Below are 24,110 nucleotides of genomic sequence, written 5' to 3'. Positions count from 1 at the left end.
CCTTTTCCCAGCAAACTGCTACTTCCTGTCTGATTGAGCCCCCTGGCAGTGTCCAACAGGGAAGTCACTGACAAGGGGAAATGGAGATTTCAGCGGTATCCCGTAACAGGATGTCACCACCTGGAAAGGTCCAGGGATCGGTCACCCACTGTCTCCAAACCGGACTACACGGGCGCAATCTGTGTACGACAGGGATATGTGGTCATGGGTTCGGCAGTTGCGAGGGGGGAGTGCTCCCTTCCCCTATGAGGATCAGTTCCCCAAGGCCTGAAGTAGTCACTAAGTTGTGAACTGGCCACTTGCCGAACACATGCCTGTCTCCCCCGGTTGCAGAGGTGAGGGTCAAACACGCTTCCCCCGCTGCCGGGTAGACGTCCGCCCACGGAGAGTGAGGAGCCACCACCTGGCTCTTTCCTCCCTGGGGGTGCGCCACTACTCTTCCCTCCCATGGAAGGGTATAAGCGCTTGCCTCCTGGCTGACTCTGGCTAACGGACGATGCCCTAGGGCATTGTGTTTTCTGTGCTTGGGGTGCCCTCCACTTGCCCTTGGCAGGACCAACTGGCTAGCGGATTCGATCTGAACCCTCTGATTCATTGCACTCCAAAGCTCCGAGACTGTACCCACCATTCCCTGAACAAAGAGGGTGGAGGGTATCCAGTCTGCGTCACTGAGGTGGGGACGTACCCCCACTCAGCTTGTTGGCGAAAACATGTGCGTCTAAGGCCGCGTCTCGTAGCACAGTAGTGGCCCCGGCCAAGAGAGCCAGGCGACACTAGGGTGTGTCGCACGTAGATGTGCGGTGGCCCACCAGTAAAAAAGTCGCCTGGTCTAGGAGGCTGGTGCGTTCTGCCTCCAAGGTCACCAGAGTGCTGGGCACGCATAATAATACGCTCAAGCGACTCTGCCCTCAGGGCTGGATGGGTCGTCTACGATTGGCAAGAACGCCCATGGAACGCGGCTGTCCCCCTTTGCCCGGTTTGCCAAATTCGTGGTACCGGGGTCTGGGGAAGGAGCCTTGGGATCCGGTTGGGCGCGTTTTGGTCTCATCCCACGCTATGGGGTCAGATCCCGAAACCACATCGACCGGGTAGCGTTTAGTCCAGCGGAAAGTGTTGTCTAATGTTTTCCCCACCCGGGGGCCTTAAGGATTAAATCCTCCGTGGCTGACCAACACCGCCCATCAACACCGTTTGCGTGCTCTGCGTCCCACTCCACACTGGGACGGACAGGGAGAGACGTGCCGACGGGGTTGCTTTGGATCCCGACACCCGTGATCCCATAAGCATTGAAGCAACCTTCGGTGGTCACCTTAGGATCAAGGGTGGGGGTATTTACATCGTATCACTGGGATCACCCCAAAAAGCATGGCTCATCGAGTCATACAGATGGAAGACTCTGAGGGGCCACATGGAGTACCGGCTATATCCGACACCAGCGAACTGAGTCTCCTTTCACTTTCAAATATGTGAGAGGGAGCGTGTTCGACTGTGCGTCTGTCTCATAACAGGGTCGGTTCCCTCTGGGGACGCCCGTGGGTCAGTAAGAAAAAGTCAAAACCCACAGCGGAGACCAGACACAAGGATAAATTTATTACTGTTGTACCCTAGCTTGCTGAAAGTAGGGGGGGTCAATGTGTGCCCTGCCCTGAAAGCCCTGCCCTGAAAGCCCTGCCCTGAGATCGGAGGCTTGGCTGCCAGCAGCCCATTGGCATTCAGTGCCCGAGGCCTCACCCAAAAATAGTGGGAGAGCCATGGCTGGGAACGGGGGTTCCCCGGAAGAGACGTGTTTGAATGCAAACATGCTTTCGTGTTTCTTCCTGCTTGCCCACCAAGGGGCCGCAGTGGAGACAGCTCGCTCCGACTGCGTCTGATCTACCCGGCCTGCCAGGGACGCAATTGCCCCGACAGTCCCTTGACCAAAGCCCTCAACTCGGAGGCAAACCCGGCGCCGTGCAAGGAAGGGTCCACAAAAGGACCCACAACGGGCCCCACAGGAGGAAAGCCTCCAGGGGCACAGTCTCGCTGCAGCAGGTAAAATCGGGTAAACCACCGCCTGAAAAAACAGACTGTGAGGATGCCTTCCAATCAGCGGGGGGAGACCGAGAAAAATATCACTACCTCCACCAACTGGCCTTCTACTCGACGTCCCGGTACAACCGGTAGCCGAGTGTGAGGATTTTCCACTCATGCCAAACACGCAACTCACTTTAACCGATTTGTTTACTGGACGCGCAACCTTGCTGTGACGCGGTCTGTCTCAGCGATTTTGATGGCTCTGAAAGACAATAGCAGGCCTCAGAACTCCAGTGAAAAACACACCTTCACGCAAAAACCCTGAACCCCGCACGCAGCATCTGGGATGCAGGTTCTATGCTGGTAAATTCTGAATATAACCACTGCACAGTTGACCCGAAACGCGAGGAGACCAAAAGGAAAACGGCAGCGAGTCCTGGTACTGTCATTACATCCATACATTGCTAAATACATTGCAAATAAAAGACGACATGCATGAGGGAAAAAAGAGCCGCTAAAACTTCATCCCCGCATCACGTGGTTTGTGACGTAAGGGAAAGATAATCTTGGGGTCATGGGGCTTCCCCTGACCTAGATTCTATCTCTCCGTCACCGGCAGAATCGCTGATTAATGCCTACAGTTCAAATTAGTCATTTTGACTGACTGGAGTCTATGGTGGGTAATTGAACGTAGTGAATTGTTTGAAGAACGTAAAACGCACTGTAATATTACAGTTAGGGTGTGAAGCTATTATATGATTCAACATCTGAATTGCTATCAATGATTCTAAAATACAAGTAGAGTAACAAAAGTCAATCATTAGATAATATTATTAATCTTTATCAGTCATCTGTCATTGTAACGCCATACAGTTACAGCGTGCCATAATTTCGTGGTATTGCACTAGGTATTTTCATCTTATCATATTAGAAAATGCAAATTCCAAATATGGAACGATTATGCTCGTAAGCATTCTCTAATAATAATAAAAACAACATGACTGCCCCAGAGTTTGACCGGACCTCACACAAAGAAGTTCACTAAATGTGTTCTAAATGTTTTGGATTTCGGCATTCCCATGATGTATTCCTAGGAGGGAAAGATGTATAATTATAAGGTTATTACAAGGATACTGCAAAGTATGCACTCAGATAGTACGCGGTCGCATCGCTGCACTTTCTTCGTGTATACTTTGCAGTATCCTCGTAATAACCTCTTAAATACAACATTATAATTATTAGGCTAATAATTTACCCAATACAAAATCCAATCAATGGCTAATTGAAAGGCAAAAAAGATTACTACCAGTTTGGGCAAGGTGTTGTTTGATATGGTCTTACCTGAGACATGATTATACAGATGCAAACCTGCAGGTAAGTCTTTGACAGTGTGCAGACACATGTCTGGAGAGGGAGTCATGCTACCAAACACCTAAGAAAAAAAACAGAACTTAACAGTTATTACAGTAGAGTATTCATTTTGGAAAATATATCTGAAAATTACAATAGTACAATATTTTTGGTGTCAACTACATTTCTGAATAAAACAATTACTAAAAACAGTGTGAAATGCTGTACATATTCATTTGCATAATCTTGTAATTATTCTATGTATTCAGGTAATCGTATTCTGTGCATACTTATATCACTTTAAGTTTACAAAACTGCACCTAAATTATAATTAAATATTAAAACATATATACATTCTTTATTTTGTTGTATAAATGTACCAGTAGCGACAGGATACAAATGAGAAAAAAATACATTCTTAGAAAAATCTTGAATAGATCATGGTTTTCACAGAATTTATTAATCAACATTTTTCAACCTTTTAAACACTGTCCATACCTACCTCTGTAATTGCAGTCTCCAACTCGGCTATGGTTTTCCTTCTGTCAATTGACAATGCAGTCACACACGTATCAACATTGGTTCTTAATTGTAACACATCGTCTATTACAGTACAGTAGTTGGAATGTAATAATTTAACTTCTATCATGTTCACAAGTGTGTCATACTTGTCTCTGCAAAAGAATACAAATATACTGCAATACTGTATAAATATGTACTCCCTATATATACAGTGACCCCCTCGCTAAGTAGTGCCTCAGTAAGTCACGGTTTTGACTAAGTCGCGGTTTTGACTAAGTCGTGAGTAGTTGAATGGCTCCCAAAAATTCTATTGTGTTTTGTCATCAGTTTTGAAGTAAAAGAACTAATGTTTTGATGCATTGTCGCATAAGGTGACGGCAGCCTGACTCAAGGTGTCAGCGGGAGTATGATAAAACTATAAAACTTGCTGCAATGAGTTGAATCCATATGAACATTGACGCTGTGATAATGTTCAATAAAGAAAAGTACTATAAATAAATCTATTTGTATATATGTGCTTTTTATTCATTTTCAATGCATTATCAACCTTTGTTAAGTCGCGTATTTTTGCTTGGATCTCGACACCCGCGACTTAACAAGTGGCCACTATATCTACACTCGCTCTATTTTCTATTAAAATATTCCAAATTACTAATTAATATGCAAATAATATGCAGATAAGATAAGATTAGCTATTCACTGAATTTTATGGGAGATTTGGGGCAGACACACAGACAAAATATAAAGACACAGTTGGGTTTGGTTGTTTGTTGCAGACATCAAAGATGATTATTTCATAAAACTTGTCTCATCAAAGGTTCAAAGTAATATATTAACTACTTGCCGCATGTTGTGAAAAACATGCTATGAAAATAAAAAATATATGGTAGTGAATCCCAACATATAGTATACTGAAGTATTCTGCTATAATTTTGTTTTTCACTTGGAGAAATCATCAACAATCCATAACTATTATGTAATTATTTCTTAAATGAGTGTAATTTTCAATAACATCTCATATTGATTCATAAATAATAACCAAACTTCCATGAAGTCCACATGCACTTGAATGACAAATTCATGAAAATTTCCAGCAATGAAATTACCTACAGTATCTATACAAAAAATAAAGATTTTTTTACTGTATATTCAATTTTGTTTTATTTTCCAGATACTGTGAAAAAATGACTACAAAACAATAAATCATGAAAATAAAGGCATGCTATCAAAATATTTTTTAATATTTCAGGAACAGGAACAATGCTAGTCCATGCATATATGAATGAAAGTGAATAAACCAGATAAACAGTATTTTTCTTTCTTTTTCACTGACTTGACAGTTATAAGAGCTCACCTATTGGCAGCTAATGCAATATTCTCAGCAGTAATTTCATCTTGTATTCTACTGGGAATGCCATACATTCGCTGACCTTTAGCTGAAAATTAGAATCAATATTTAATACAATAGAGTTGACGTACTTGGTTAGTTTGTGTACTTCATAGATATCTGTATTTTATGAGGTTGAAAATACTCTATGAGATGGTCCTGTAACATTCTATTTGGTTGTTGGGGATGTCCCATTTGGTGTTTTGGGGATGTCCCATTTGGTGTTTTGGGGATGTCCCATTTGGTGTTTTGGGGAATGTCCCATTTGGTGTTTTGGGGTATCCCATTTGGTGGATTGGGGATGTTTCATTTGGTGTTTTGGGGATGTTTCATTTGATGTTTTGGGGGATGTCCCATTTGGTGATTTGGGGATGTCCCATTTGTTATTTTGGGGATGTCCCATTTGTTATTTTGGGGATGTCCCATTTGGTGGTTTGGGGATGTACAATTTTGCGTTTTGGGAATGTACAATTTGGTGGTTTGGGGGTTGTACTTTTTGGTTGTTTGGGGATGTTCCATTTGGTGTTTTGGGGATGTTCCATTTGGTGTTTTGGGGATGTCCAATTTGGTGGTTTGGGGATGTCCCATTCCGTGGTTTGGGGATGTCCCATTCGGTGGTTTGGGGATGTCCCATTCGGTGGTTTGGGGATGTCCCAATTGGTGGATTGGGGATGTCCCATTCGGTGGTTTGGGGATGTCCCAATTGGTGGATTGGGGATGTTTCATTTGGTTTTTTGGAGATGTCCAATTTGGTGTTTTGAGGAATGTCCCATTTGGTGTTTTGGGGATGTCCCATTTGGTGGATTGGGGATGTCCCATTTGGTGGTTTGGGGAGATGTCCCATTTGGTGTTTTGGGGGATGTCCCATTTGGTGTTTTGGGGATGTCCCATTTGGTGTTTTGGGGAATGTCCCATTTGGTGTTTTGGGGTATCCCATTTGGTGGTTTGGGGATGTACAATTTTGCGTTTTGGGAATGTACAATTTGGTGGTTTGGGGGTTGTACTTTTTGGTTGTTTGGGGATGTTCCATTTGGTGTTTTGGGGATGTTCCATTTGGTGTTTTGGGGATGTCCAATTTGGTGGTTTGGGGATGTCCCATTCGGTGGTTTGGGGATGTCCCAATTGGTGGATTGGGGATGTCCCATTCGGTGGTTTGGGGATGTCCCAATTGGTGGATTGGGGATGTTTCATTTGGTTTTTTGGAGATGTCCAATTTGGTGTTTTGAGGAATGTCCCATTTAGTGTTTTGGGGATGTCCCATTTGGTGGATTGGGGATGTCCCATTTGGTGGTTTGGGGAGATGTCCCATTTGGTGTTTTGGGGGATGTCCCATTTGGTGGTTTGGGGAAGTTCCATTTGGTGTTTGGGGGATGTCTCATTTGGTGGTTTGGGGATGTCCCATTTGGTGTTTTGGGGATGTCCCATTTGGGGTTTTGGGGATGTCCCATTTGGGGTTTTGGGGATGTCTCATTTGGTGTTTTGGGGATGTCCCATTTGGTGTTTTGGGGATGTCCCATTTGGTGTTTTGGGGATGTCCCATTTGGTGTTTTAGGGATGTCCAATTTGGTGTTTTGGGGGATATCTCATTCGGTGATTTGGGGATGTCCCATTTGTTGATTTGGGGAAGACCTAGTGATGGTTTGGGGATGTCCCATTTGGTGTTTTGGGGATGTCCCATTTGGTGTTTTGGGGATGTCCCATTTGGTGGTTTGGGGATGACCTAGTGATGGTTTGGGGGATGTCCCATTTGGTGGATTTAGGGATGTCCCATTTGGTGTTTTGGGGATGTCCCATTTGGTGGTTTGGGGATGTCCCATTTGATGGTTTGGGGATGTCCAATTTTGTGTTTTGGGGAAGTCCCATTTTGTGTTTTGGGGATGTCCCATTTGGTGTTTTGAGGATGTCCAATTTGGTGGTTTGGGGATGTCCCATTTGGTGGTTTGGGGATGTCCCATTTGGTGGTTTGGGGATGTCCCATTTGGTGGTTTGGGGATGTCCAATTTGGTGGTTTGGGGATGTCCCATTTGGTGGTTTGGGGATGTCCCATTTGGTAGTTTGGGGATGTCCCAATTGGTGGTTTGGGGATGTCCCAATTGGTGGTTTGGGGATGTCCCAATTGGTGGTTTGGGGATGTCCAATTTGGTGTTTTGGGGATGTCCCATTGGGTGGTTTGGGGATGTCCAATTTGGTGGTTTGGGGATGTCCAATTTGGTGGTTGAGGATGTCTCATTTGGTAGTTTGGGGATGTCCCAATTGGTGGTTTGGGGATGTCCCAATTGGTGGTTTGGGGATGTTCAATTTGGTGGTTTGGGGATGTCCCATTTGGTGTTTTGGGGATGTTCAATTTGGAGGTTTGGGGAAGTCCCATTTGGTGGTTGAGGATGTCCAATTTGGTGGTTGAGGATGTCTCATTTGGTAGTTTGGGGATGTCCCAATTGGTGGTTTGGGGATGTCCCAATTGGTGGTTTGGGGATGTCCCAATTGGTGGTTTGGGGATGTCCAATTTGGTGGTTTGGGGATGACCCATTTGGTGGTTTGGGGATGTCCCATTTGTTGGTTTGGGAATGTCCAATTTGGTAGTTTGGGGATGTTCAATTTGGAGGTTTGGGGATGTTCAATTTGGAGGTTTGGGGATGTTCAATTTGGAGGTTTGGGGATGTTCAATTTGAAGGTTTGGGGATGTCCAATTTGGTGGTTTGGGGATGTCCCATTTGGTGGTTTGGGGATGTCCCAATTGGTAGTTTGGGGATGTCCCAATTGGTAGTTTGGGGATGTCCCAATTGGTGGTTTGGGGATGTCCCAATTGGTGGTTTGGGGATGTCCCAATTGGTGGTTTGGGGATGTCCAATTTGGTGTTTTGGGGATGTCCCATTTGGTGTTTTGGGGATGTCCCATTTGGTGGTTTGGGGATGTCCCATTTGGTGGTTTGGGGATGTCCCATTTGGTGATGTCCAATTTGGTGGTTTGGGGATGTCCAATTTGGTGGTTTGGGGATGTCCAATTTGGTGGTTTGGGGATGTCCCATTCGGTGGTTTGGGGATGTCCCATTCGGTGGTTTGGGGATGTCCCATTCGGTGGTTTGGGGATGTCCCAATTGGTGTTTTGGGGATGTCCCATTTGGTGGTTTGGGGATGTTCAATTTGGTCGTTTGGGGATGTTCAATTTGGTGTTTTGGGGGATGTCCCATTTGGTGGTTTGGGGATGTCCCATTTGTTGTTTTGGGAATGTCCAATTTGGTGGTTTAGAGATGTCCAATTTGGTGGTTTGGAGATGTTCAATTTGGTGGTTTGGGGAAGTCCAATTTGGTGGTTTGGGGAGATTCAGGGAATTATTTGAAAACTTACTTTTTATTTATTTGAAGATACCGTACTTCCCCGAATATAAACCCAGGGACCTGTTCATGTAAAATCGGGAAAATTAGGGGATGGGCTTATACTCGAGGACCACCTCAGAAAAGATAACTTTTTTGGGGGGTTTAAAATTGTAACCATCTTCCCAACCACGAAAAATTATCCAAATTACATTTTTCATTCACAGTATCAGTCTCGGAGAAATATTACGTCTTTTTGATTTCCACGACACTTTTCACAATGAAGAAACAAACATGTAAAAATAGACACATTTTTTGACAATATGGTTTACATACCGTCTGAATTTACGGTGCAAAAATGGGTTTGTGGGAAAACAGTCGAAGGCAAGATCTTTATTATTATCTTCGTTGTGGAATGTTTTTGATCGTACGCAAACTATCAAAAGAAAGCAATTTCTGCCATGGTGTTTTTCATTATGATTTGACCTGAACAACTTTCTTTGACCTACATTGTAACAGGTTACGTCTTCCAATCAAAACGCTGTGTCGTACAGACAAAGTTTTTTGATTATTGACAAAGTTTTTTTTTCAACACAATGCGGAAGTGAATTACTGTGATGTTAAAAAGTGATCTGATTTTGACAAAAAACGCTGATTTTTTCCCCTAAAGCTGTTGATTCACAATTTTATAAAGGTAAACTGAAGGTGGAGGAAATATTTAAACTTTTCACGGTTACAACAAGTCATGTCAAAGAATAGTTTGCTCGTTTACATCCCATTCATGAAAGTCTCAATGGACACGATTATTCGGAAAAGTAAAACGATGTTCAGTGACCAGGTTTCACAACTTGACAATCACATTTTTGGCGTTTCTAAAACTACTACTCAGAAGAGATATGAAATACTTCAGTATTGCAACATCAGGGCTCATCCTGAGTAAATAACAGAATAGAAAAGGTGCGGACAATGTTCCTCGCGTTCGCCGGCCATGCTCTCTGAAATTAATGCGAGTTTTTTCGTAAAAGCAGGAACTAAACTACTGTACCGATCACAATTATTATGCAATGAAATACACTTTTTACATGCATATTTTAATAAATGTCGTCAACGCCCGGTAAAAACAACCTGGGCCTATCAGGGATGCCCTCAACTTGTTAAATGTCTAAAAACAGAGGGGTGGGCTGATGCACGGGGAAGTACGGTATATAATATATTTATTTTGACGAAGTATTACGACTGTATTTAAGTTGGATTTTAAATATTAGTTTATATAGGTCTGTCTGCATTTAATCCTTTTATTGTAAGGCACCAGGCTACTGTACATTAAGGTAGCGAGAAGGGTTTTGTGACATTTTCGAATAAAACATTCTCTGTCTGTTGTGTTGTTCAGAAGAGTAATTTAGCTTATATATTTCAAAAGACTAAGTATAGAGGCACAATTTCGCACAAACTGGACAGTCGTTGTTTACATAATTATCACGTGACATCAAAAATGGCGAACCTTGTAAAAATGACTAAGTACGCGATTGCGAGAGCACACTGCGGAATTTCCTGGTGAAATTTACGTCATGCATTGTCCGTAATCAAGTCCATTGAAATGCGTCTCAGATAATCAAAAGACCTATTATTCCGATTTCTATGCAGGTTTGTTTTTTTGTCCTCAACTTATTTCATACTTGACACCTTTAACAGACTATTATTCTGTGACAAAGCATTTTCTTTAAAAACCCAGACATATTTTTCACCATCATTATCTATTGAACGATAACTGCGAGTTTGAATGTCCTAGTCCGAACGCACTTGATTTGGCGGCGGTCCCAATGAGTCGTACTCAATCGAAACTTCAATTCGAGAAAAACGCGAAAAACAGTTTTGGTTAATAAAACACTGTAGATTTGCAGCATTATTATAAATATTCACTAAAAATGGCCAAACATATTAACCACTGATATCATAGAGCTCATAAAGAGTGTCTGATAATGAATAATTTCATGCTCGAGCGTGAAAAATGAAGAAAACTGCTGGCATTTGAGTCCCCACTCCAGGAACGTTCGGGTTTCCATTGTTATGCAAACGAATAACGAGGGATAATCCTCTGACAAACATTACTGTCCCACTGTACACGCTGACAGTTTACAAACAAGCTAATCCTTCAAGTGTCTCTGATAAGTGATCTAATAAAACGGTTTTCATGGTGAAACAAAATGGCCGATGTTTGAAAACAAAATTGCTGTGTCAGAGTGTGACACTGAGTGGCAGATTTTTCTTTGCCTCATCTGTCAACGCTTTTTTTTCGCCACTGCGTTAGAAAACATGGTACAGTGTATTAGTAAAATAGAATATTGACTTGGAAAATAAAACGATTTAAAGGAAAGTTGCGCAAATTTACAGTACTCATTTTGCACTACCTCCCGCCCGCTCCCGCGTTCCAAACACCTTTTTTCTCGCTTTTTTGACCGCTTGTTGAATTGGACAATTATTTAGTTTTATTTTCGACCGCGCAAACCCCGAAATATCACCGCTCGCTCGCACGCATTTAAAATTCGGACTAACAGAAAAATTTCCGAGGTTCACATTGTCTTATAATTGTCTTTATGGTTTTTATAGATGTTGAACAGCTGACAAAAGTTATAAGCACGCAACCTGATCCTTTGGCCTCGATTTGGCTTGGACTGAATATTTTATTTTAAACAATATTCTGACGTGAAATACAAAATGTATTTCAACACAAGTACGACATGGTTGTCTGGGTTTTCTTTCCTGATTATTGAGTCTTCGCAATGTGTTTTGTATAATTATTGTTGTTTTCCTCCGAGGCGAAGACAAGCTGAAGGACTATGAAGCTAAATGGCAGTTCCATGCATGGGCTGACTGAAAGAATATATTTCTAAGCCTAAAATAAACCTAGTCTTTCGTTGATAATTTTGATTGTTTGGAATGTCTGTCGACCGTGTAATAAAGACATTATTCTCTATCAATAATCCGCCCAAAATAGGAACATTTCTACTAATCGACGTTTTTCGAAAAATCTGCGATTAGGCTGCGAAAGTAGAACATTCCGGGGGGGGGTGAAGAGCATCGCCAGGCGATGGACGCGGAGTTCTTTGGCAACGACCGCAAACGTAATTGTGATCAGCCATTGGTTGGCCACAGAGGTCAAAATACGCGTTCTATTTTTATGCGTTAAGTTTGGCTCTTCCGTTTCACCGCCTCCGGAATGTTCTACTTTCGCAGCCGTGTGAATCTTGAGTTTCGAAATTGTTCATCGACTGGCCACCAAATATCTATGGCTATAACTAAATTTTTAAGCCCAATAAATTATTCATACATGTCAAGCTCTGTTCGATTTTTTCAGGGCCTGTGGCCGTTTTTAGTCGAAAATATTTTTTGTGGGAACAATTTTACGTATACGTATACGGTTTAGGCCGAAGTCATTCAATGATCGTGACCTAATTTTAAAAATTGAATGTCAAATTTTACCAGACATGGACCGACATGGATTCGGTATCGTTATTTTTGGAATTAATCATTAACATTTCCTCGTTTCTCTGCTCTGTCAAAATGAGTTACCTATGTTTTTTTCACGTGATTGTCTCATTAAAATAAAATAACATATTACATTTAGAACAAGCACCCAAAACACGTAACAAGAGGTCCCAGTTCAGTTGCTTTCACGATACAAGTGTCATACAACTATTAGATTTGAAGTGCCGTTCAGAATTTAATAATAGTTAATACTAGTTAGTTGTACGTTCACACTTTACTATCAAAACCACCATTTCGACCACCCCTGCTGCGCCAGTGATCAGTGTTTGGACGAGCGGTCGGTGTTTTCAATGAGCGAGCGAGCCAAAAAAAAAAAAAAAAAAAAAACGCGATTAAAATGCGGTCGGTTTCCGGTCGGACAAGACCGCATGGTCGGAAATTAAGCGTTAAGCGGTCGATGTAAAAGCGGAAGGTTGGGCGAAATGAGTACTGTATGGCCATGTTTCTCCGACGAAGTCTTGACTAACAATAATGCTGACAATGGACGTTAGATAAACACTCATTGTTTGCAACTGGAAGCTTATCACCCGTTATATCAGAATCGTCAACAACGGAGTATACAGATAAGATGTTATCATTTAAACCCTTTCAAAGATAAACAATATGCAAACGGCAGTTGTAGTCTTTTCTGCTAGCGTTTTAAAACACTGATTTGAGCGACGTTATTTCGCAATTTCGATCTTTTGTAAACCTGGGATGATGTATCAAGGTCTAAAGTAAACGTTTTATCAATTTTTGAAAAATCAAGAAAAAAGTGAAAATTTCCCTTCTCGCTACCTTAAATAGAAAACTCTATCATAGTTAAGGTACATGGGGCATTTCCTATAATAAAGCTCTCACCTTCATTTGGCCTCTTTAAAGATTTTCTTCTATAAAACAACATATATGCACTTTCTTTTCCCGAGTACTGTTTTTGTATATCTTTGTCTTTGATAGGAAATACTCTGGAGTCGTTGAAATCATACCATGCATGTCCATCTAATGGCGGTGGTGATGGCTCTCTGTAAATACCAACCCATACTAACATGAGGAAGGGCAACTCATAAAATCATAACATACAAGCAATTATGACTCAGCACACTCTGTGGATTTCCCACTGGCATGCCAGAAATAAAAACAAAACCCTCCATGTTCCAAAAATTAGCTGGTTCCTTCCTCAAGTGTCAGGGTGCAACAACCCTCAAGAGGCCAAGAACTAGTAATGGTTTCCGTATTCTGATTGGTCAATCAAGTTCTCATGATTTGTACTATTTTCCTTGGCTACCTTGCATCACTCTTACACTCCAATCACAGGGAGTGGTCATTTTAGATATAGACCTGACAGACTAAATAGACTGGTTTACATAGAACAAAAATTAAATGGTAACTAACTTATTTTTGCATACCGTCCTGCATGTAACCCAATAATGCAGTGACAAGCCAATAACTACCTTTTATACTTTGAACTTTTTTTAGAGTCTCGCCTACTCTCATCAAAAGTTTCTTCTGCTGCCAATTGTTCATTTTCTTGCAGCTTCTTTTCACAACTGGTTTCCATGGTTACTGTGGCCAAGGAGATGGATTTCTTGTCTGTGTGCTTCAAACTGACAGAGTTTGTTGTGGGAGAGAAGTTAAAAGTTTCATCATGCTTTTTTAAAAACTGAAAATAAATGAAAACAGAATGAGCGAAAAAAGGATAAATAAATAAATAAATAAAAAAATAAATGTAGCTGGTGTGGGATACTTGGGTGTGAAATAGTCATTGCTACTGTACCTTCTGAATTGGCCCATAGTGTTTCTTGAATCGCTTGTTCCATGTCACACCAGTATGTTTTATCAAGTTCTACTTGCAAATAAAATTACAGTTGGTTAAAAAACTTCACTAACAACAACAGATGGAATGAGACAACAAGAGAGATAATGCTAGTTACATACTCAAAATACATTAAAAACAAAATTAGAACAAAAGAAATAAACTACTCGACAACAACAGACAGTAAATCAAGCCAATGGTGTAGTTTAGAATCAGCAGCCATAAACTAGCAATTGAGAGAGAACACTACACACAACCTAAAACACCAGTGGAAGACAGAAACTGAACACATATGACGGGAGATGAACATCATATGATACAATGTAATTTGTATAGTTAATCACCTGAGTGGCCGTGCTAAGTGTTTCCAAGATGCTGATGATATATGTGGCTTTTACACTTGAAACAGCATAGCTACAATGGTATTAATGATTTTTACCATGACAAACCATTGAAAATGCAAAATAAATGCACACACTGCTCCACCCATTGTTGACAGTGGAAGAGTACATTTGCATAAATACAAAATACATTGTCATACATATCAATGATGATGAATGTATTTTTCAAACATATACATCTTTATATCTATCCCAGTCAAACCTCTGATAGAGTAGGGATTATAGGTACTGACTACCAATAAGAAAATCGTAGTTCGAACCAAGCTTGGTCAACGTTTTAAACATCAAACATGAGCAGGTATTGTCGTGAGACACGTTAGTTTTACCCTACTGATGCCCAACAGGAACTAGTGTGCAAATTGCTAATCCATACATACATACATACATGCATACATACATGCACACATGCATGAACTAAAACTTAATTTGGTTCTAAAATAGACAGCACAAACTGTTGAAAAAGTCAAACAAATTGTTGGTATTTCCACTTGTTAACATTTGTAAAGTTGTAATAAATAAAGTCTTATCTTGTCTTATGTCAGTAAATGAAATATATGGTGTTAATTTGTGAAATATAATTGGTGCCAGTTGTAGTATTTGACCAGCAGACAAAAGACAGATATCAGAGCACTAACCTGGCATAGCTTATCTATTGTTAAATTACAATGTGGTCCACCTTCTTGCACCAGTATGGCTGATAAGACCTCGTCTGGTTTACCCAGTTCAATGTAATCAATCTTACCACTGCTTGGATCAGAAGCTATGTGAATTGGTTCATCTTCCTTAAAAACAAAGAGTGAAATGATATTTAAATTGTTAAAAATGTTTGCTGTGAAATATGTTGGTATGCACATTGATTCACAAACTACATAGTAGGTAAGTAGGTAAGTTTTCCCTATCAAAGATTATATATTAATAACAATATAACGGAATGGCAGAAAAGATTGATTTTTCTGAATTTTCAACATTATAATGTCTGCCACTCAGCCATCTTTAACCTGATTACCAAACAAACAGATGTGCATAAGAGCATAAGTAATGTATATGTCTCAACATGTCAATCAGTCAATGTATGTCAGAGATATAGCTCTGAAACTGCATTCATTTAAACAAAATGGGCATTATGTTCAATGTATCTATCAATTTTGAACAAAATTCACCAAAGACAACGAAGAGAAAACTATTGATGAATTTTAAAGTGGGGGAGTTGTCACCTGCGTATGCGTCAGATGGTCATAGCGTGTCATTGTTTACAAACAAGCGTTTACCCATGAGCCTTAGCGCGTGTTGTTATTGCAGCTTGGGACTCAATTCCAGCATGTGAGTAAAAATGGCCGTCATTCAACCATCTTAAATCTGATCATGAAATAAATGAACATGCATTATGTCTTCCAAGATGTATGATGCATGTGTCAATTTTAAATGTGATCATGACAAATGGAAGCACAGAGGACAATCAATAAGTTCAAGTTTCCTACTACATACCAACAGGAATTAATAACTACATGTACTAAGTAGGCACAGGTACAAGGTCAGGGTATAGATAACTACAATATGATATTAAAAAACCTCAAAATATGGTTATATTTCTCACACTACTGGTAGATTTGCAAATTAATACAAGTAAACTGCTTTAATTTTGTTTTTTTTATAATTTAATTACCTTTGATTTAGGTTAGCTTCTACATTGTGTATGAAATTCTTATTTATGTAGAGCACTTTGTTTCGAAAGACAAACACCTGTAGGATTCCTATAGCATTTTACACTGAATTGTATAGGAATAGTCCTATAGGAATCCTATAGAAAAATGTGTCAACATATTACAGGAATCCTATAGGATTTTGTCTGATAAGAATTTTATAATCCTGTAGGCTTTGTGATTTTATGTATTAGTTCTATAGAACAGACAATGTAAAATCCTATGGGCCTTATTATTCTACAAGATTTCATGAAAAGTCCTATATATAGGAGTACTATAAGAATGTTTTGTACTTCTGGTTTAATTGGTATTCCACTCATATAGTAGTAGGAAGCCATTAAAATCAGACTGCCATAACCATACGGCAAAACTCGTAACACATCATTGAATAATCATTACTTACAGGTGAATTCCATTTCCCAAGAGTATCAACATCTCTGATGAATGCATGGTAATGTCCTCCATACCCACTGCCTTTATGAATGACGACTGAAAACAACTCATATTCAGTACTCTCTGCTGGTAAGGTCTGTGTAAAAAAATTGAAATAGCTTCTAAAATTTTGTGATCTTTACTAAAAAATTTTGTCAAAAACATGCTCAACGTTCCTTTTTTTTTATTTTTCAGGAGGACAAAGTGTAAGATTCAACAATGCAAACAATGGTAAACAAGAAGTTGAAAACCAGTCATTGGGTTACATCCATCATATCACATGACGAGATACCATTTTTCAAACTATTCTAAATTATAATGAAACATTAAGATTTTGAAACATCATGTTTCATTGGGTATTTCTGGCCAGCTTTCAACAAGATTTCATTTGAATTCATATCTGTAGAAATGTACGTTTGTCTTGTGATTTTATGATTATTGGGTGGGGTGAGTATTAGGATTGTTTTGTGTGGAGTACAAAGAATTCCAAGAAGCATAAAGTCAGAATCAGAGATCTATGAAGTCCCATTTATTCAAGCACATTGAAATCAAAACCAGAACTACTTTCTCCAAAAATCTGGTAACTTTGAGAACATGTATTTGCATAATGATCTTAAAGTTCAATACTGGGATTGGTTCAACTCAAAGCGGAAGATTCCATTTTCATAGCAATGAGTAACTAGTCTTAGTTACAGGGTTTAAGATTATGAAAAGAGGCAGCAAGACTAATATCTAACTTGCAACATTATTGAATATACATTTTGTATGAATACCATCATGTCAAATTACAGAATTTATACTTACGTTTTCACAGTATGGACTCATGTCAACTTCCAGAGGGAATGTAAATTTACCAGTTTCTTTGTATCGTTCGCATTTAACAAAGTCATAACTAAATCTGAGTAGCGACAATGTGAGGATTGGTGGTAATGTACGTAGTCTGGCACCCTAAAATCATAACAAGTGATCAAAATTCTGGACATCGCAGATGACACAAGTTTTAAAAGTCTTTGAATAAGACTATTTATTATGAAAGCATTATTATATGTATGCGAGGGCAAATTGCATTGTATATCTATGCAAAATTTGAACATAGTGTATTTTAAGGTAAAAGCCTACTCATCATTTTTGAGAAAGTTGGTCATAAATCGCATTGGTTTATTATGTAAAATCATGAAGCTATTGTCCCATTGCACCATGAAATAGCATTCTATTGTGTGTTACAGTGACATATTTTGAGAAACTTGTACTATCGGTAATATTTTTTCAAAAATAGCTATTTTTAGAACAATTCCATAGAGTGCAATGTTAAACGAAAATTGCATTTTTCAACGCTTTTTAAAACCCAGATTTATTTTTAAAAAAATCAGGAAAACAAAAAGTACCCCATCAGTAACAATATATTATTTTTTCAGTCTATGTCACAATTTGAGATATGAAATAATATCTCTGCCATAGGTTCCTATGGTAAAAGCACTATAATACTGCCAAAATGGCCACTATCCACAAATATACAACCATGATTTTCTTGAACATCAAACTGGTGACCCCCAACTTTTTTAGGTCAATATTCTTGTATTGCCCAGATGTGCAATTCATTAAAAAATGAATAAATTCTGGGAATTTGAAATCATGAGTAGGATTTTCCCTTAAGCACAAAAGCATAGTTACTAATACTGTAAAATACTTGGGCAGATTTTACTGCATGAATGCAAGGGGAAACACTCCACAAGACATGTTAATAAAGACATAATGGTTTCTGATGTGATGACTAAATAGCTGCCCTTTTGCAAATGGATGAAGGATTTATTTTGTTTGTCCTGGAAGTAAGATAAACAGCAAGTCTGCCCAATTGTTACAATGTTGTAAACAGTATTTATAATTGTATTGGAATGCTTGTAAAATTGTGTTCTATATACCCGCACACATGAGAGTAAAACAGCAACTTTACCTTTTTGGCATTGACCAACTTGTTACATTTTTCACATCTATACTGGTTACTGCCTGATAATAATTCCATCTCCTGATAACAGGAATAAAGCACATCCTCCAAACCTTTATACCCACACACAGCCAGTGTCAAGTCAAGAAAATCCTCCTGCAAAAATCAAATAATATTTCAGTAATAGATAACAATACAATCATCAAGCATCTAAAATTTGCTCTGATTGTTTCACAGGTAATTAATTATTCATGAGGACATCTAATTAAATAAATAAATAAATAAATAAATAAATAAATAAATAAATAAATAAATAAATAAATAAATAAATAAATAAATAAATAAATAAATAAATAAATAAATAAATAAATAAATAAAGAGAAAGCTAAAATAGTGACAGGTGTTATATCTGTTGTGTAGGGTTCTCTTCAGGGCATTAAAGAATAGGGGTTTCCAAGTGTTTAATTTTGGATAAACAATATGGCCAATTTAGCATAACAATGAATAGTGATGATTAACATATTATATTATTATTATGCAAATTACCTGATACTCTATGCTGTTTTTCTGGGGAGAACACTGTTAAATCTGGTTTCAAAATAATTCCTATGTTCGGACAACAAACTTTCTTGGGATTCACAACAAATAATGGATAATCCCAGCAAAGTAACACAATTGTCTTTATTATCTGCACACTTGGTGCTCATTTGATAACTTCATAAGTTTCTTACCCAAATTGTGTGCACTTGTTTTAATTATATTTTTCAATATTTCTGGAAGTGATCCCTGGCTTTGGAGCCAATAGTCAAAATTTGAGTCAATTTTCAGTTTTCACTCAAAAAATTTGGCTATTTTCTTCCAATCTTCTGAAGGAAAGTGCAGACTATTTGTGATGAAAAGAGGGAATGGTGGTGAAAAGATTAACACACCATACAGCTTTCTATGATCACAACAGTTCTATGTTTTTCTCGCTATTGATGGTACCAGTATATCAAAATGTAACCAAGTTGGTTACTGTTTCAAGGACTATAGAAATGCTTGTCATGCTGATGCACCAAAGGATCTAATTTACAATATATTGTATGGTGCATACAGACTGTGGGAATTGTTTGTCATACATGCATGCCAAGGGGGCAGTAATTAATGTTTGGTGTTTATGTGTCAACAGTAGATGATGCCAAAACAGTAATTTTGAATAAGAAGTGTGAAATTAAAAACTGATAACTGGTGTATTTCTTGTACTTCTAAACTTGCAGCATACATGGAACAGACAAACTATTTTGTCTTTAGTGAATTACTTACCTGTCTTTCACTTATTTTCCCACATTGTTGGCATATAATCTAGCAGAGAGGAGAGCATGGTATGAGTAAACATGTAACTAAACCCAGCAATTGTTTACATTAATTCAAATTACATTTAACTCTTTTTGAAAATGATTAACATTAATATTTTTTATTACAACGAGGCATATAGGCTGGCACACTGGCTTAGAGGTTATTCCTGGCTTATATTGTGGTGTTGCATTATTGATATTTTATCAAGCCAACCAGTCATTGCGCATGACAAATGCCATCTTTTTAGTTACATGATCACACTCACATAATTTTAACCATTTGTGGTTCTTAGCACCAATATTATGATACTAGCTTTAAAAGGTACATGAAATGTTATGTATGACCTAAAACATGTAAGATATTTCAATCAAATGCATCAATGTATGGTATCACATGGGCATGGCCACCAGTCGGCCGGCCGGCCGTCTACATTAGGATGTTCCATATGAAATGCCACAGAATATTTCCAATGCAAAAGAACCAAATTCGAATCTGTCTATTAAAATTACTACAGGAGAGTGTTGCCCATGATGTTAATATTTTTGCACCAAGAATACTGAACGAGTTGGTTAAAAATGCAACATTGATGGAAACACATATTTATATGATTTATTGTTAACCAAGAATGTTGATTGTGCAGCAGACTGTATCATCACAGAATGGCAATGCACCGTCTTTATAATTTATAATAAAAAGGTAATAAAAGGTTACAAAACAGTAAATAGAAAAAAGGAAAAAAAAAAAAAGCTAAGCTAATACATTACAGATAATAGCAAGTATAAAATTATGATACTACGATAGATAGAAAACAAAATGCAAAACTCAAATAGTGAAAGAAGGTTGTCACTGGGGTTGCTGTCTTATTTCAAAACACGTCTTTAGGTACCTTGCTACGGGGAGTGTTAGGCCACTGTTGTTTAGCAAGGCTATGAATTGTATCTTTGGTGATGTTATTTAAAAGGGAATCTATATTGGTGTATCATTTACTATTAATTTCTTTATTTTCTTGGAAAGCTAGTTTTAGTAATGGATTTGACGAGTTCTTTATACGATTAAAATATTTTATCATTTGTTTTTCGATAAAAGTCTCCAATGGGTAACGTCCAAGTTTCCGTATAAACCCATTGTTGTAGTGTTTTTGGATGTACCCAAAAGAAAACGAAGATAATTTATATGTACATCTTCAATTGGTGATTTTAGTGAAATTTCATCTCCCCAAACATCACTACCATATGTGAGAATTGGTCTGATTAGTTTATCAAACAGAGTGACAGTGGTATACTTAGATTTTTGCCTGTTTTTCCCTTTAAGGAGAATAAGGCTTTTAAAGCTTTTCTTTTTATGCTTTTTAGGCCTTCCTTGAATTATAATGTGTAGTTCAATTTAACACAGATAATACACAAGTCTACATTTGACAAACCTGATTGACAATAGAGCCATGGTACAGCTTTGAAATAAGGTGTTGTCCTGATGTGCCGACTAATGAATTATCTATCGCTGAGAATAAAATACGATTCAACTCTTGCACGTCATGTTGCTGCAACTCCTACAACAAATTCAGTAATATGATTACTATTATGTCATGTCAGTTTGAAATCGCATACAAATATTTAAAAGTTTATTTCAAATACATCAGTAAATAATAAGTCGACCATATGGAACCGTGGGTAGTGGTTGGAAGATTTGTGTAAACAAAAATTGCAAGCTAGACAATGAGATAAAAATAAAAAAATGAAAGAAAGCAAAATAAAAATGTACACACAAGAAACGATGAAAAAAAATTGCCCTGGTCAAACTCTTCAAGGCACTCCTCATGATTTAAAAAGTTTTTCCCATAAAAAAAAACAAATGTACATGCACTGAGACTTTCACAACAGAATTCTAGTTTCATTGGTCTCTTCTTGTGAGAAATGCAGTCACATACTTGAAATGTACACATTAAATCACATTTCAAATCTGAGAATGTTTACCTCATTATTGGTCCATCCAAAACTATCAGTTAGATCGGTAGTGCTCACTGTGTATTGGTCTAGCAGCAATAGCTGAGCAAACAGTCTCTGTAGCTGAATTGGAATCACTCGAACCTGTGTGTATAAACACCAAATGAAAATGTAAAACAAGAAATGCCTTGTTGGTTGAAATAGTGTCACTGCTGAAAATTTGTAATATTGAATAAAAAACAAATTCCCCAAAACAGAAAAAAGCAGATATTATCATTGAATGAACAAATCTAAATGAGACTACACCTTTGCACAGACCCAACAGATATCAAAGCAGGAAAGAAGTAAAAAATTGCAGTTTTGACCAAATATTAGAAAAAAACAGTTGCCACCTGTAATGAACAAATGTGAAAGAACCCTCTTTGATAATGTTTTTTTTTTTAACTAAACGATCAGATGCCATAATGCCGAGTGATGTTATAGACCGAAGGCCTATTAATTAAGCATGCTTCAGGATGACACAGTAAAATTTGCATATAGGCGTGAGCTTGTTTAGCATGGAAAGGTCAAATCGGAGTGTATGACAAAGATCTGGTTAAAGGCGCTCCAAAAATGTTACTTCGCAAAACTATGATGAAAGTCATGAATAAATATTGCATTTCCGCTCATTAAAGGAGCTGATTTATGTTCTATGCCATTTACTCTATGTTGACCACGCATGTGATGGTGTAGCGGCTTATACCAGTCTCTTGGGCTTTACAGCCTTGAAATGCCTTCAGCATTTACCAAACGCATTGCAGCATTTGAATAAATCATTTTGGTGAAAAAAATATTAGGCAAGAGGAAATGTTGATGCTGGGAAGAGAGATGCAGTCACCAATGCTCACACACTTTTGTATTTATTTGACTTATTTCACCATGGCTCCAAATTTGTGTCATATGCTTAAAGCGGGGGAAGTCATTACATGCGCATGCGTCAGATGGCCATAGTGTGTCATTGTTTACAAACAGGCGTCTACCCATGAGCCTTTGCATTTTTAGCGTGTGTTGTTACCGTCGTTTGGGACTAAATTCCTGCGCGTGCACAGGTGACGGACACTCCTGCTTTAAAGCTAGGCACACAATCAGCTAATTTGCTGACAATACAAGGTGAAATAAAAAGTGCAATAAATGTTACAAACCTTTGCCTGTGGATTATCCTTTTCTGACAGCTCTCCTAATTCATCAGATCCAATTTGGAATAAACTTTCTATAAGAAAACAACTAACAAAATTATAAATATGCAGTACAAATGTAACATTTGTACAATCAAAATTTTTTATTTACATCTACTATTAAATTTAACCTACAATTTTTCCAATAACTATGCAAATTAGAACACAGAGTCCGATAATTACAGAACCACAAGATTTATCACATCGGTTTCTTTGAATCTAATTGCGTTTCGGGCAATGACAATTCATCAAAAAGCTATGATTATATTCATCATGGTTTGGCGTCTCCAGGGCCCTTTGAACGGTATGGTGTGTTACTAACATGCATTGTCAAGCAATTGGTCTATAGAGGGTGGTTACACTAACAGGCTTGAAATGGTTTATGCCCGTCCGTGTTGGTTTTTCTATGTGCAGTGACAGATCGTACAGTACCAGAGTCGCGATTTCTTGGCAGAATTAATTTCTTATTTATTTATTTAAGAAAAAATGTGTAAGGCTATGGAAAACTCACCCCTGAATTCTGGTGTATAGAGTAAAGTTTGGAGTAATGAATTCAAATAACATGTGGACCCCTGGTTCTGTATGCCACATAAACCACAGGGCCGACGGGGTGCGCTCGGGGCCGGAAATCGTTTACCGTTGACTTCGGTAAGAGCGTCTCCCATGGCAAACGATTGAGAGAACGCATCATCCTCGTCGCCAAAAAGCCCCTCGAACATCTTCAATTCACTGTTCGCGTGCAGTCAGTTGCAGAGTGTGGATGGACTTCAGCAGCTGAGTGGGGCGAAGCGTCAACATTGCACAACATTGTGCGGCTCGACTTCTACAATGTACGCAGCCATTTTGTTTTCCCACAATGCTTTACGCGAGAGTGAACTCTCGAAAGTTCAGTTGGTTGACTCAGTACTGGAACTACGTCCTTACAGGCTGTAATACGTCTGGTAACTTTTTTTGTAGTTTTCTAAAATAAAACTATTTTTTCATATCCGGATTTTTTTTTCAATTTTTTAAAAGTGAGGTTTTCAATGTAATACATGTAGTATGTTTCTATTATATTCAACAACAAAATCCTATTCAGGGTTGATCCATCATAATTGTTGTGGAGATAGTGGTGGAAAACTGCAATTTATGTTTTTTCATGCACTTGATGATACTCTAAAAATATATTCTCCTCTTTCTATCAGTGTTTGTATGCGTTCCTTTTTACATGTAAAATATTTTTTTTC

General features: G+C 38.5%; 1 protein-coding gene across 1 annotated transcript in view; it reads right to left on the bottom strand.

Moving 5' to 3' along the window:
- LOC100378428 (ubiquitin carboxyl-terminal hydrolase 40-like) overlaps nucleotides 1-19,440 on the bottom strand; it is a 44,099-nt gene extending 24,659 nt beyond the window's left edge. Inside the window, exons 1-11 of the mRNA XM_085501824.1 lie at nucleotides 19,411-19,440; nucleotides 18,405-18,551; nucleotides 17,258-17,401; nucleotides 16,425-16,550; nucleotides 14,957-15,103; nucleotides 13,882-13,950; nucleotides 13,559-13,767; nucleotides 12,969-13,129; nucleotides 5,240-5,321; nucleotides 3,866-4,037; nucleotides 3,355-3,445 (exon numbers count right to left, since the gene is read on the bottom strand). Coding sequence (XP_085357950.1) covers nucleotides 3,355-3,445; nucleotides 3,866-4,037; nucleotides 5,240-5,321; nucleotides 12,969-13,129; nucleotides 13,559-13,767; nucleotides 13,882-13,950; nucleotides 14,957-15,103; nucleotides 16,425-16,550; nucleotides 17,258-17,401; nucleotides 18,405-18,551; nucleotides 19,411-19,440 — 1,378 coding nt within the window. The remainder of the gene's footprint in view (nucleotides 1-3,354; nucleotides 3,446-3,865; nucleotides 4,038-5,239; nucleotides 5,322-12,968; nucleotides 13,130-13,558; nucleotides 13,768-13,881; nucleotides 13,951-14,956; nucleotides 15,104-16,424; nucleotides 16,551-17,257; nucleotides 17,402-18,404; nucleotides 18,552-19,410) is intronic.
- Nucleotides 19,441-24,110: the final 4,670 nt, after the last annotated feature.

The sequence above is a fragment of the Saccoglossus kowalevskii genome, chromosome 7 (genome assembly GCF_978046115.1).
Source record: "Saccoglossus kowalevskii chromosome 7, keSacKowa6.1, whole genome shotgun sequence".
Classification (NCBI taxonomy): domain Eukaryota; kingdom Metazoa; phylum Hemichordata; class Enteropneusta; family Harrimaniidae; genus Saccoglossus; species Saccoglossus kowalevskii.
Note: the sequence above shows the minus strand (reverse complement) of the source record. Positions and strands in the feature narration are given on the sequence as shown.